This window comes from Chionomys nivalis, chromosome 1 (genome assembly GCF_950005125.1).
Source record: "Chionomys nivalis chromosome 1, mChiNiv1.1, whole genome shotgun sequence".
Taxonomy (NCBI): domain Eukaryota; kingdom Metazoa; phylum Chordata; class Mammalia; order Rodentia; family Cricetidae; genus Chionomys; species Chionomys nivalis.
In genome coordinates, this window is record NC_080086.1 from 26,326,837 (window position 1) to 26,342,039 (window position 15,203).

General features: G+C 50.6%; 1 protein-coding gene across 1 annotated transcript; it reads right to left on the minus strand.

Annotated features, from left to right (window-relative positions):
• Positions 1-1,597: 1,597 nt before the first annotated feature.
• Positions 1,598-15,135, minus strand: Acrbp (acrosin binding protein). Its single transcript, XM_057785604.1, has 10 exons — positions 14,362-15,135; positions 13,776-13,991; positions 13,494-13,588; positions 12,985-13,102; positions 10,062-10,527; positions 9,243-9,375; positions 3,559-3,738; positions 3,289-3,456; positions 2,228-2,311; positions 1,598-1,720 (listed from the first exon to the last, which is right to left on the minus strand). Exons 1-10 carry the CDS (start codon positions 14,402-14,404, stop codon positions 1,598-1,600), a joined length of 1,626 nt encoding a protein of 541 aa, XP_057641587.1. The 5' UTR covers positions 14,405-15,135.
• Between the last annotated feature and the right edge of the window lie 68 nt (positions 15,136-15,203).

Consider the following 15,203-nt stretch of genomic DNA (forward strand, 5'->3'; position numbering starts at 1 on the left):
AGAGAGAGAGAGAGACAGTGAAAGAAGAAGAAACCATTAACTTGAGAGGGAGTGAGGAGAGAACATGGCAGGAATTGGAGAGAGGAGCAGGAAGGGGAGAAATTAAATTTTAACTAAAATAAAAAATAATTTTTTACATATGTGTATCCTTGAGTGTGCCTATGTGTGCAAGGTACATGCAGGTGCTTGTGAAGGCTGGACGATAGCATTAGACCTTTGGAAATTGGAGTCACCAGACATGGGTGCTGGGAACCAAGTCTGGGATTTCTGCGAGAGCAGGAAGTATCCTTAACCATTGAGCCTTCTTTTTTTTCCTCTAATTTTGTTGTTCTGGTTTTTTGAGACAAGGTCTCTCAAATATATAGCTCTGACTGTCCTGGAACTCGCTTTGTAGGCCAGGTTGAGCTCGAACTCACAGAGATCTGCCTGCCTCTGCCTCCTGAGTACTGGAAATCAAGGTGTGTGCCACCACCGCCTGGCTTGAGAATGTTTTTATCATGAAGGTGTAGATGTTTGTGTGTGTGTTTGGAAGATGCGTGTAGGCAATGTGCAGTCATGCCGTGGTACCTGTGTCAACACTGTGGAGCTGGCTCTCTCCTTCGACCTCTTCACATGGGTTCTAGAGATTGAATTTAAGGCACCAGGCCTGTCAGCAAATGCTTTTATTTGCTAAGCAATCTCTCTAGTCCCCCACAATTATCACCCCCTTTTGGGAAACAGGGTCTCATGTAGCCCAAGTTGACCTCAAACTATGCAGCCACGGATGACCCTGATCCACTTCCCATGGACCACCACGCCCGATCGAACCCAGGGCCTTGTCCATGCTAGGCAAGCACTCTGCCAAGGGAGCTACATCCCCAACCCCGAGTTCTGTTTCCTGTTAACTAAAACACTGCTAATGACTGGTAGCCTATGGAAGAGACGCTACATGTGCCTTCTCCAGCTGTACTGCTTCGTGAGTGTCCAAATTCTTCCAGGCCAGTGCCAAAGTGATGCTTCAAGGTGCTTCAGCATGGAGACCATCTGGCAAAGCTTGTAAGCTTGTGGCTTCTGAGCTCCAGGATGTAGCTTCAATCTCCTCCCTCCACAAGATAAGTCACACTTTCTGGGGTTGATATAATCTCAGGCTTCGGTCTTGAGAATCCCATATTCACATGGGAGCTTGTGGGGCCCAGAGTTTCAGAGACGAAGGCCAGCATACCTTTCTCGGCTCCTGCTGCTTCTCTTGCTGCAGGATGCTTCCTCGGAGCTGTCCCCAGGAGGTTCTTGTTTGCAGGTGGAGCCCTCCCAACGGGAGGGAGTCTGGAGGTGGATGGTGGATTCCTAGGGGATGAGGTGGCGGTGCTGAGGGTGGGGGTCACACTAAATAGAGCACATGGGCTGGAGATAAACACTTTATTCGAAGGTATTCTTCAAGGCACGTGGAGCACCCATCACGGACGTCTCTGGGACTGCTGTCCCAACCCGAGGAAAATGTGAGTAGAAATCAGGTAAGAGACCTGTGAGGGGCACCTGGAAGCCTACTGATAGATGTGGTCTAAGAGCGATGGAGGAAGTGGGAAGGTCGGGCTGGGGCGGGGACAGCACAGACCCCGGCTCATCCAAAGTGGCCTAGAGCCAAAGTGTTAAATTCTTGGTTCCACCGAAGGATAATCTCCTCGCTTTTAGCCAGGCTCAGCACATTGTAGTTCTCGTTCAACATACATCTCATGCGGAACACCTACAAAAGGATGGTGTGTACGTACGCACGTACGTACGGTACGTACGTGTGTACGTCGAGAGCACGACGTGAGGAGCGGTCAGAGCCAGGGCAGGTGGTACAGGACAGAAAGGGACGCAGACGGGGTTTCAATGGTTCACCCTCCTTTAAGACAGAGGAGGCCTAAACTCGGAGAGGAAGGAAGTACTGTAGACGACCTACTGAGCAAGGCTGGGAGGCCAGACTGAAATTCAGCATCCCATCTTCAGGCCAGCCAAGGGCTTCCCCCTGGGTCCTCCTGGGCCCATCCCTCTTATCTGTACTAGCTCCCCTTGACTGCTCCTGCCTGAGAGGACCTGGCTCTCTCCAGACTAGGAAGAGGAGGAGGCACTGTCTGGAGGTCTCTGCCTCAGAGAAGCTGACAGGGAGCTGTTTCCACAACCCAGCTCCTGAAAGAGAGGGCTCAGACCAGACCCTCCCAGGAGCACTAAGGGGCTACTAAGGGGTGAGGGCAGGGTCGGAGCTCACCTTTCGGTTCTGGCTTTTCATCAGGCACTGTTGACTTTTGAAGGAACAGTAGTTTGGGTACTGGACATAGTTTGTGTCACAAATCTGAACCGGGAGCCAGGGAGAGGGACAGAGTATCAAAACCCTGACAGGACACCAGTCTCTAGATTAAGGGTCATGGCAGTCCTGGGTGGGCCGTGCATAGCTGGGGTGTACCCCACCGTGCTTTTTGTCTTCTTCCACCCTCAGTCCTGGATCCTTAGAAAACAGTCAGGAGGGGAGGGGAACCAGGAGTGTCCTATTGGTCAGCTTCCTGGGGATACAGAAGGAGGTAGCTAGGGGTCCAGCACATGAGTGGTCAAGGGCTTGCTTAGTATACAAAGGTCCTGGATGCCATGCCTAGCAATGCACACACGCTTGCATGCACGCGCGCGCGCACACACACACACACACAGATGAGAGTATAGAACATAGGAAGATGACCCAGTTAATAGTCCAATGATCAGGAGGCCTGAGGGGGAAGGCACAAGGACCTCTGATGAGTGACAGTGATCAACCATTCCCCTGCGGCCCTTGCCTGCTGTCACACCAAGGAGTGGGTTTGGGACTGGCTCTCAGCCACGATAGGTGATCAACAACTCAGAGGTGGCAGCTTAGGGGGAAGGGGAAATCCGCTGGTATCACTGATGGGGAAAGCACTGGACAAGATGGGAAGAGGGCTTCAGGAGGCGAGTCCTCAGGGCCGGGCGGAGTCTAGGCTTTCCCTGTGGCCGTGAGTGAACTCTGGCTTTCGGTAGGCCGTGACTTGACCAATGCCACTCAGCAAACCATGGGTAGAGTTGGGGTCAGAACTTCTATCTCTATCTCGCCTCCAAGTCTGGAGCTTCCTCACTGCACAGGGTTCCTACTGCTTTGTTGAGTGTGACCCTGATTTACTGGGGGGAGGGTCTGCTAAAGAATGGCAGGAAGCCACTAAGGACTGGGTCTCAGAGCCGGGGCCCCAAGTTCTGGCTTCCCAGAATAAGTTCCTAGGGAGAACCAGGAGTGCCTGAGGGGGACAAGGTTGAAGAAATGTGTCTGACCTTCGTGGGGAGATCCCCTTCCTGGAAGCTAAGGAATTCAGCCCTGAGCCAGTTGGAGACTCGGTAATCTTCGCAGCCCTTCAAGGCAAGCCGGTTACACCAGAAGTCCGAGCTGAGCCCTCCATACATATCTAGCCCGCCAAAGCGGCCTTTTTCTGGGATCTTTGCCTGTGGACATGAGACACATGAGAGGCACAGGCCTCCTACCCCCAGACCTCCTTCCCATGGTCCCTCCAGCCTTCCCTGCTGCAGGCCTCCCGGCCGAGGTACCTGGTTGCCGGTGGATATGCTCTGGGCTGAGAGGAAGGGGCTGATGAAGGGTATCTTGTGGGAAGCACCACACCGCTGCCGCAGCACGGTGCTCTCAGTGTGGCACTGCTCCAGCTTCAGGGAGCAGAAGGCACAGAGGGGACAGGCAGGTGTGTGTCGCCGCCCAAGATTGTCACAGACCTGGGACAGGAGTTGGAGTGAGAGGCTGAGTCTTGGCAGGTCACCCTCTCCCCTGCATCAACCCTCCAGAGCTCACGGCATGATGGGCGATGCTTTTTGCCCTAAGGCCTTTTGCTCATCCTTCCTAAGACTCCCTCAGGGACCTCCCCTCAGTTCTCTCGGGATGGTTTCCCAGCGCCTAAGTAAACTTCATCTGCAGGTGGAGCCCCCATCTTTAATACCAGCTCTGGTTTCTTCCCCAAGCTCCAAATTCTCCTTGCCAAGTAACTCACAGGCATCTGACATGGGGGAAGGGAATCCACCCTTGCTTAAACAAGGATCATAACTCTCCTCTCTGTTCCGTTAGTGATTGTGCTAGCAATATTTGCAGAGGTCACAGTGCTGGCCAGCAGAGGTAGGAGTGTCACAAGATTGAGACCTGCCTGAGGTACTTGGCAAGACACTGCCTAAAAAAAAAAGAAAGTAAGAAAAAAAAAAAAGAAAAGAAAAAAAACATTCAGGGATTTACCCTCTTGGAAGGCGGAAGTAGGAGGATGAGGAATTTCAAAATCTTCAAGTTCTAGACCAGCTTGGCCTATAGAGATCCTTTCCAGCTTGGACTATAGAGGTCCTTTCTTTAAAAACAAACAAAACCCAGCCAGGAATGGTGGCACACGTCTTTAACCCCAGCATCCTGGTAACACTGATAAGTGGATCTCTGAGTCAGGGCCAGCCTGGTCTACATAGTGAAGCCAAACACCAAAGGCACGCCATTAATCCCACAAGTGCTAACAAATGACACCGGCACTTACTCACGAGGAGAGCGGGGCTCCATGTGGTGAGGAACATTGCTCAGAGTTGGACATGGATCCAGGTCTTTCCACCTCTCAGACCCGCTCTCCATCACATGCCCAGTTCCTTTCGGAGTGGGGTTACCCATCTCCTAGCTGTGCTGGTCCTGAGTGAGTGTTCCTCAACACAACCAGAAACATCTGCTCAGGTGCACCTTCAGCCCACCATCACCCAACGGGCAGCCTGAAACAAGGCGTGGGCTCCTTTTCAGTCCCTGCTCACCCTGCAACAGCAGGCGAGGGGGACAGCAGCAGGACCCTGACCCCCGACTTCTATCAGTTTTCCTTTCCCTGCAGTGTTAAATGCCTCCAGTAGCAGCAAGACTTTCCACGTTAGTACCCTATCTGTTTGACTTTGTCTTCTGATACTATGTGCTCAGGAAAATGGACTCTGTTCCCTTATCCAAGCATACTACCCTGTGTCTATGACCTCTGAACTTACATTTCTAAAAAAAAAAAAAAAAACTCTCTCCAGCACACCCTCTTATAATACTGCTGACTCCACGTAATCCTCCCGCGTCAGGCTCAAGTTCCTTCCAGCCAGAGAACATGTTCATCCTGAGCTCTTCATGAACTTCTAGGTCCTGTTTGCTGCAGAGCCTTGTGCATACTATTCTCCCTACCAAGAACCCGCCACTGGGCCCCTCCTTGTGCCTTGCTAACTCCCTTCAGGTCTCAGTTTAAACCCTGGTTCTCTGAAGAACATTCTCTGATCACCGCTATCGTGCATGTTGGTGACACCAGCTGCTCTCTCGGCATTCTCTCCTTGTCCCCATAACAGTGCTGATCTCCAAGTGCCCAGCTAGGCCTGGCACCAGGTGCCTTGGATGTGAAAGCTCTCTCCCACTGAGCACACCCTATCTTTATCTCCCCAACTAGTTTCCAAGAGAGCAAGCATTGAATCTTCTTTGTATCCTGCTAGCATCCCAAGTGTCAAGCAGACATTTGGTGCCCAATCAGTGTTAGCCAAAGAAACAGAAGAATGAGTGGTAGGTTGGCTCTCAGTGGTTGTTTGCTGAATTGAAGTGTTTCAAAACCAAGGAATCGTGTGTGGTAGGGTGCACCAGCACACCCAACTACTGCCTACTCCCGAGGCCGAGAGAGCATCACTTGAGCCTCAGACAATACCAATGACAAAAAAGGGACCCTTAAAAGCACATATCTTTCTGGGACTGGACTTGCTAAATGTGGAAGAAATGTTGGAACTGGGACCATTTTACAGATTCCCTGAAATGCCGTGGTGGTAATCTTGGTTGTCAACTTGACCAGACCTAACATCAACTAAGAGGCAAGCCTGTGGGCATTTCTGTGAGAGATTTCCTTGACCAGACTCTTTGAAGTGGGTAGAGCTGTAGGGAGGGTGGTAACCCAGATAAAAGGGCCAAGGGAGAAAGCACATTTCCGTTTTGACTCCTTGCCTTCACCTCGCCCACAAGTCCATCTATCCTGTTGCTATCAAAGATGCATTCCTTCACTAATCTTAGAATCTACTTCTTTGGGATTCCAACGTAGATTGAAGACCAGCTGCTCCCTAGGAACCTCCTTCCCAGGCTTTAGTACCTGGTCGGGACTGCAGAGACATCCAGCCTCGTGGATTGAGCTACCACCAGACTGTTGGCCTCTCTAGTGTGAGACAACCGTGGCTGGACCACTCAGATCATATCATGTAAGCCAATCCAATACATCCCCTTCGGATATGCTCATTCTCCGGGTTCTGTTCGTTGAGAGAACCCTGATACAGACTATGGCACCAGTCCCCAGGATGACAACTATTCCTCTGGTGGCAGGCACCACTGTGGAAACTGCAGTGTGTTTTCCTTACTTGAATACTTATGGAGTTTCTGTTCCTGTACATGCCTCTGGTGAACTCACCCGTGGACTTACAGAGTGTCTGATCCACCACCATGGTATTCCACAGCTTTGCTTGTAGTTAAGGAACATACTTCTAAGCCAAGTAAGGGGCCAGTGGGCCCCCACTCGTGGAATTCACCGGTTCCCATCATCCTGAAGAGAGCTGGCTTGGCAGAATGGTAGAATGGGCTTTTCACTTTTTCAATTTTGTTTTATGTGTATGGATGTTCTGTGTGCATGCATGTCTGTTCACCACGTGTGTGCTTGGTGCTCTTGGAGGCCAAAAGAGGGTGTCAGATCCCCCTGGAGCTCGAGTTACAAATGGTTGTGAATCACCATACGGGTGTTTAGAAATAAACCTGGTTCCTTTGGAAGGGCAACTGGTACCCTTAACCACTGAGCCCATTGCTCCAGCCCTTGGAATGGATTTTTTTTTTGGAGGGGGGGAGTTTTAAGACAGCTCTGGCTGTCCTGGAACTCACTCTGTAGACCAGGCTGACCTCCAACTCAGAGATCCACCTGCCTCTGCCTCTTGAATGCTGGCATTAAAGGTGTGCGCCACCACTGCCTAGCTTCGAATGGCTTTTTAAGACAGTTACAGCGCCAATCAGACGGGAGCGGCGTCGTGCTTTCCGGAAGACTGCATTGCTTTGAATCAACCTCCAGTGCACACTAGGACTTCTTCCATAGCCAGGGTTCAGGGTCTGGGAATCAAGGACTGGAAATGAGGGCGGCACCACTACTCTCACCTCTAGTGACCTAGGAACATATTTTCTTCCTGTTCCTTGGACTCTAGGCTCTGCTAGCCAGAAGTTGTGGCTCCATAAGGGAGCACTCCTGCCAGGAGTCACAAACATTCTATTTCACTAGACGCTAAGACCCCCTGCTCCGCCACTTTGGGGAACAAGTTCCGAGCTAAGAAAGGAATAGATGTTAGGAGGGTGATTGATCCAGTCTACCAAGGGGAAGCTGAGTTCCTTCTTCACAATGGAGATAAGATCATGTCTGGAGTGCAGAAGACATTTTAGGGCTCTGGTTGTCAACCTTCCTTATGCTGTGACCCTTTAATACAGTTCCTCATGTCGTGGTGGCCCCTAACCATAAAATTTTTTGTTGCGACTTCATAACTGTAATTTTGCTCCTGTTAGAATTCATAGAGTAAGTATCTGATATGCAGGATATCTGATATGCGATCCCTGCAAGGGGTCGACCCACACACAGGTTGAGAACTGAGGCTTTAGGGCGTCTTCTTGGTGCTACCACGCCCTGCCCTGCAATCAAGGACAATGGGAAACAATCACCCAATCCAGGCTGGGGGACAGGATCCCAACCCTTCATGGACAGAGGAATGGGTCACCCCTCCATTCAAGGTGCTTTCTGAGGGGAGAAGGCACAGAACGAGTAGTAGAAGTTATCAGTACCACCAGCTAAGGCCCTGTGACCAGCCACGGAAATGAGGATTGTAACTGATGTCTTCCCATCCTGTTTTGTTAAGGACATGTTTGTGCATATATACACACATAGTAAGCAGACATTTGTGTTTTCTTTCCTCTATTTCTTTATCATGTAATGTTAACATCCACTGAGATATTATTAGTGCTTAGATGTTGTAAATATATATTATCCTGTGTAAATTATGGGGCACTAGAAGACGAAGTATTCCTCAAGGAATTTTGCCACCTCTTCTGAATGTGTTTAGTTATATGCAGGGTGGTTATAGCACATGTAGGCAGAAATATAATCTCGCCATTTTCATGCAGAGATTAAGCACGACAGAGATGATTGGGTGTCCACGGACAGGGCTGAGTTTCTCATGGTTAATCTTGGTTGTCAACTTGACTGGATTTGAAATCAACTGAAAACAGCCACTGGGAACTCCTGTGAGGGATTTTCTTGACCAGATCATTTGAAGGGGAAGACTGATCCTAAACGCAGCTGTACCAGGCAGTTGTAGGCCAGACAGTAGAGAGAGGGGGGAAGGGAGCTTCTCTCTGGCCTGCTTGCCTTCATGCTCGCTGACAAGTCCGGCTACCATGCGGAGGTGGTATTCCTTTACTGATACCGGAACCAGTTTCTTCGGGCTTCCAGTGGAGACGAAGGTCTGCAGGAATCCTCAGGCCTCCAGCGCCAGTCTGGAACCGCTGAGTGCGTCAGGCCGCACAGATTAAGCAACTACCAGATTCCGAGCCTCTCCAGCCATTGTTGGACTACGTAGACTTTATCACATAAGCAAATCTAATAAATGCCCTTTTAATATACACTCATTCTTTCAGTTCTGTTTCTCTAGAGAATCCTAACACAAACGGTTTCTGTAATGGATTGGTTTTGGTACTGGAGACTGAACCTAGGGTCTTCCGCATGCTAGGCAACTGTTCTACCACTGAGCTTCATCTGAGACTGGGTCTCAGTAAGCAGTGTTCATTCTGCTGCCTATTCCACAGAGTGAACTTGTGACTCTCTTGCTTCAGCCTTGTGAGCAGCTGGGACTACAGCCTGCACCACCAGAGTCAACAGGAATACATTCTATGAACCTTCTGGAAGGAAAAAGAGCACAGCTAGGTACCAAAGATGCTGACTAGGATTCAAGGGATGGTTTACAGCCTAACGACTTCAAGGGCTGAAGGATGCATTCAAGCCCAGACTGGCTTCCAGACTAGGTCTTGAACCTTCTTCCTCTGTGGCAGCTGGAGATGTCCTTCCAAGGAATCTCTTTAAGTTACCCCTCATGTTTTCCTTGCCCAGCCCCTCACCCATGGCTCACACAGTACCAGGCCCATGGGATGTCCAGTGGCATGTATCCATTAAATAGCATGGTGGACATACCGAATCCCCGAAGCCAAGGATCTCCTCCTCCATGTAGCTCCAGGCCTTGGCTGTGGGAGTCATGGTGCAGGTATTCTCCATAATGGAATAGCATAGCACCATCATGGTCTCCGTGTGGGGCAGCTGCAGGAGGCTGCAAGAAGACAGTACAGACTGGTGGGGATGGGCTAGAGGGGTGGGGCAGAAAAGCCACATCCACTCTTCCCCGCCGCGGAGCAGTTGGGCTTTGGTGACAAGCATTCAGCATGCTTAGCAGAGGACCTCCATCCTGCAGCCGGAGAGGACCTTGGACCAACTGCCTACTTTATATACAAATGAGGAACTGAAGTCCAACATGGAGAAACAGTGGCTGGAGAGATGGCTCAGTGGTGAAGAGCAGTCGCTGCTCTTCCAGAAGACCCAAGTTTGGTCCCCAGCACCCACTCTTGCAGCTCACAACCACCCATTTACTGTAGTCCCAGGGGATCCGACGCCCTCTTCTGACCTCCATGGACACCTGCACGCATGTGCATAACAGACACACACACACACACACACCTAAGTAACAATAAATATTAAAGAACAACAACAACAACAAAATGGAGAAATAACTTTCTGAAGGCTTTAGTGCTAATCAAGGCCAGAAATAAGACCAGAACCCAGGGTGGGGCTTAAAACAAGGATGGGCACAGAACAGGAGGGGCCCGCCACTGCTAGCTTCGCCTGAAGCCTAAGCAGGTCTGAGAGGGTCTGGAGACCAAAGCTGGTAAGTGGGCTTCGCAATTCCAAAGATGGCAGCAGGGATGGCAGGGCCCATGAAGAAGTCACAATTTCCTGTACCTGCCAGTGCTTGGGCTTCTCCAGGAGTTATCGCTCAGTTCATTCATTGCATCCATTTCTTGGGCTGACCGAATTAGCTCCTGGATGTTCTCCATCATCAATGGAGGAGAGTCCACTTCTCGGACCCGGGGAGTAAAGGAGGACGAAGGGTTAAAAGACAGTGATTCAGACTGAAACTTGGGCTCTGAGTCCGACTGCAGGTTGGACGCTGACTCCAGGCCCTCCTCTGTCCCCTGCCCCTCTTCCTGTTTGGCTTCCTCCTCCTCCTCCTCCTCCTCCTGCTCTTCCTGCTCCTGCCCTTCCTCTTGCTTGTGCTCCTGCATTTGCTCCTGCTTGCGCTGCTCCTGGACCTGCTTGCGGCTGCCCAGCTGCTCCTTGCCCCCCAGTGACAGGGACGACTGCAGCAGCTCCTCCACGTTATTGTTGAGGCGCTCGGGCCACGGCTGGAAGGCCTGGCGGTCCGTGGCTGCAGCAAGGTGTAGAGGGGACCAAGAGAAGAGAAGAGCAAAGATCAGATTTCCTTCCCCTGGAGAAACCACGTTTACCTGTGCCACCTTGGCAGTATCGGCCTGTAATCTTATCACCTGGGAGGTGGAGACAGGGGAGGACTTTAAGTCTAGCCTCAGCTATATAAGGAATCGAGGCTAGACAAGGCTGGAGACCCTATCTAAAAACAGTATCAGCACAAACTGTGTGTGTTTGGGGGGGGGATGAAATTGGTGCTGGAGGGTAATTGCTAAAGTGCTTGCAAGCATGGAGACCTGAGTTCAGCTCTCAAAGGATACATAAAGTCTGGGTATGGGGGGGAGGGGGCTGGAGAGATGGCTCAGAGGTTAAGAGCATTGCCTGCCCTTCCTAAGGTCCCGAGTTCAATTCCCAGCAACCACATGGTGGTTCACAACCATCTGTAATGAGATCTGGTGCCCTCTTCTGGCCTGCAGGCACACATGCAGACAGAATACCGAGAATACTGTATACATAATAAATAAATAGATTTAAAAAAAAGTCTGGATATGGCAACATGTGCCTACAGTCTGTACTGGAAAGGTGCGGACACAGGGTGCTGAGGATTTACAGGCCAGTCAGTGAGCTCCAGGCTTCTTCCTATTAATTAATTTTTATTTTTATTTATTTTTTGAGACAGGGTTTCTCTCTGTATCCCTAGCTGTCCTGGAACTCGCTCTGTAGAACAGGTTGGCCTCAGAGATCCGCCTGCCTCTGCCTCCTGAGTATCGGGATTAAAGGCAAGCGCCACCACCGCCTAGCAAGTAATTATTTCTTTGAGACAAAGTCTTGCTACGTAGTCTTGGCTGATCTAGAATTCAGAGTTCCATCTACTTCGCATGTGCTGAGACTAAAGGCCTGTGACACCATGCCCAGCAGCTCAGAGTTTCTTTTTCCTTCCTTCTTTCTTTTTCTTTTAATGTGTCTATTTTTTTATAATTTATTTTTATTTTATATGCATTGGTGTTTTGCCTGCATGTATGCACGGATGAAGGTGTTGGATCTCCTGAAACTGGAGTTACAGACAGTTGTTTTTGTTTTTATTTTTATTTTTTGTTTTTTTTCCGAGACAGAGTTTCTGTTTGCATAGCCCTGGCTGTCCTGGAACTCTCCCTGTAGACAAGGCTGGCCTTGAACTCAAAGAGATTCACCTGCCTCTGTCACCCAAGTGTTGGGATTAAAGGTTTGTACCACCACCACCTGGAGTTACAGACAGTTGTGAGCTGCCATGTAGGTGCTGAGAATTGAACCCAGGTCCTTTGAAAGATCAGCCAGTGTTCTTAGCCATGGAGTCATTTCGCTAGTCACAGCTCCAAGTTTCATGAAAGAACCAGTCTCAAAAACTAAGGTGGGCCGGGCGGTGGTGGCGCATGCTTTTAATCCCAGCACTCGGGAGGCAGAGGCAGGCGGATCTCTGGGAGTTCGAGGCCAGCCTGGTCTACAAGAGCTAGTTCCGGGACAGACACCAAAGCTACAGAGAAACCCTGTCTCGAAAAAACAAACAAACAAAAAAAACCCCAAAAAACTAAGGTGGTCTAAGCTGGACATGATGGTATACGCCTTTAACCCCAGCACTCTGAAGATTGAGGCAGATCTTTGTGAGTTCTAGGCTAGCCTGGTCTACACAGTGAGTTCGATACCAGCCAGGGCTACACAGTCACATTCAGTCTCAAAATAAATGTGGTCACTGAGGAAGACCCTCAGTGTTGACCTATGAGTTCCACACACATGCACATACAGTCACATGTGAACATATTTGCATATACAATCAATAAATGTCAAAAGATATCACCATAACAAATGTGTTGGTGGTGTCGCCTTCCCACTTGCCTTACAAGTAAGTGTGCTTGTTCCCTAGAACAAATGTTCCCTTTACTCATCTAGAGAAGACCATGTATTCTAAGGAACCAGCAACTAATTCCTTCTACTTGAACGAGGGGGATACTAGGAATCAAACCCAGAGCCTCAGACATGCTAAGTACATGGTCTACCATTGAGCTATGCTCCCAGTCCAAATACTCTCTAAAATAAAGATATTAATTTACCAAAGGCCTAGAAGGCTTTTATTTTTATTTTCATTTTATCTGTATGAATATATGGCCAGGCACCATTTCATGCAGTGCCAGTGGAGGCCAGAGCGCTGGATCTCCCAGGACTGCCATGTGAGGGCTGGGAATTGAGTCCAGGTTCTCGGAAGAGCATGCAATGCTATTAACTGGAGATCTCTATGAGTTCGAGGCCAACCTGTCTTTAGAATTAGGAAAACCAGATTCAGACAAAGACCTTAAGTAACAGTGGAAGAAACTCTAGGACGAGAGCCTTGATTTATTTCAAGCAAAGCAAAAGCTTCTCCCTTGCCCGACGACCCCCCCCCCTCCAGCCCTGGGAACTGTGGTTTCCCCACACTGGGAAGGCTCACCTGAGACATGGGATGCCATGGCAGAAGTCATGGTGGTGGGAGGGACATCTGCTGAAGAGTCTACCTCCTTCAGAGTGTTGGGTGATAGGATGGAGACTGGCTGGGAGCATCGGACCCTCTGCAAGGGAAGAAGAAAGATGGGAACGCCTTTTCCTGAGGGCAGCCATCCCTGCTCCAGGGGGATTCCTCAGACCCCTTCCAAGCAAGTAACAACTCCCACAGCTCCCGGGTAAGAGGAAGGAACACAGTTCCTCTAGGGGGCCTCCAATCCTAAGGGCGTTTATTCAGGCCTGGTGCCGGTCTTCATTCTTTCTCAGCGGACTTGAATGGAAACAACAGAAGGGCCTCTTCCTGAACCCCTTCTCTCCTTTACTCACGGGGAACTCGTGTGAGCACCCGAGGAGAGTAGTCACCTTGGCAAACTGACAGGGAGCACGAACTAACGAAGGCCTTCCTCAACTTCCCACCTCTACCTTGGTTCTGGATCACCGGATTGAACCTTTTCTCACCTTGGCGTAGTAGACATGGTTGGAGCAGCGGTACTGTGCGAACTGGCAGAAGGACTCAAACCAGGAAGCATACGGGAGGTCAGAGCAGACAGCACCTGAGGGAGGACAGCAGCCGTGGAGAGAGAGGTTACAGGAAAGCCGGGGCTGGAGCAAGGTCTCCGCGAGCAGAGATCTGAAGCTGCCAGCCATATCCTTCCCCTGCCTCCTCTATAACCACGAAACTTTTGCCTTGAGCCTAGTTGGTCTCTGGGTGTCTAGAGTTCCCACTGGTCTGGCCCTCACCATCTGGTACCAATCCATGGTTTTCATATTGGTCCAACTGGACGAGAGTGGGGTTCCGGCAGCCGTGGGTTGCACGGAGGCGGCAAGTAGTCTCTGCTTTCCAGGTTGGGGTCAGGAGGGCGAAGAAGCGTTCATATTCAGTCGATGAGAGAGGGCTGCCCGGAGTGGAGGCCGATAAATCGTCAGTTGGAAGAGGTGTTACGGGCAGGAGCCGCACTGTAGGGAAGGGGGACAGACAAGAATGGACCGTACCCCAAAACATACTCCGCGTCCAGTGGCCAGACCCAGACTAGAAGACTCCTCATGAATTAAGAATTGGTAGGTAGGTGTGTGTGTGAGAGGGGGGTTAGGCTGTCTTGGGTGATGTCTGATGACTATAGTGTCCCCAGAAGCTTCTAGGGACAAGAAATTAAGATCCAACCTTTCCCAAGCCATGGAGTGGTTCAGTTCGACCACATGAAGACAGAACCAATGAAAAAGGGTTCTCAGGAGGAAGGGACCTGAAGCCCTTTTGGGAGCATAAGGAAGCCCCAGGGAAGATCCACCCGCGTTTTCAGACCATGGCACGTCAGCCCTAGCGTCTCACCTTCCAGAAGCAGCAGAAGGAAGCCTGCAGCTAGCTTCATCATGGCCCGGAAGATCCACCCGCGTTTTCACACCGAAGCGACCTCCAACGGGCCAAGCCTCGGAGAGCTGTGGGTCACGGGCTGCTAACGCGGGTGGGTGCGGGGAGGCGCGCTACATCCGCTACGTCACAAAAGGTGAGGGCGGGGCCGGGGCACGAGGTGAACTCCCGTGAGCTGCACCAGTTTCGGGTCTTGGTCCGAAGGCAGGAGTCGCAGGCCTTCCAGTCCCTCTTAACCGAGTAAGCCCTCTGTTGCTCGGTACTGCTTTCTTTGAATTTATCTTTGCGCTGCCAGGAATTGAGCCTAGACCCTTGCTTCTCCTACCAGAGCTGAAACCCCAGCCCTGCGTCCCACTTTCAGCTCCTTAGCCCTAGACCCCGAGGTGTGTACTTATCACCTCCTCTACAGATACAGAACGTGGGCTTAGGGAAGCAATGCTGCACAGAGCCCTAGTCGTTGAGTACTGGCAGCACTCTGGACAGCAGAGCTGGAAGGTCTGAAACAAAAAAGCCGGGTCGACCTGGTAGGTAAGAAGTCGGGCAGTGGTGGCGCACACGTTTAATCCCAACAGAGACAGAGGCAGCTGAATCTTGGAGTCTGAGGCCAGCCTGGTCTACAGAGTGAGTTCCAGGACAGCCAGGGCTGTTATATAGAGAAACTGTTTGGGGTTGCGGGAGGAGAGGGACAGGTCCAAAGTTAAATTGAACACACGTGTAAGAATGGTTCAGCGGCACAAGGGACTTACTTTTTCCAAGAGGGAGGGGACCAACACAATTCATTGGGGGATGGGGAGAAAATACTA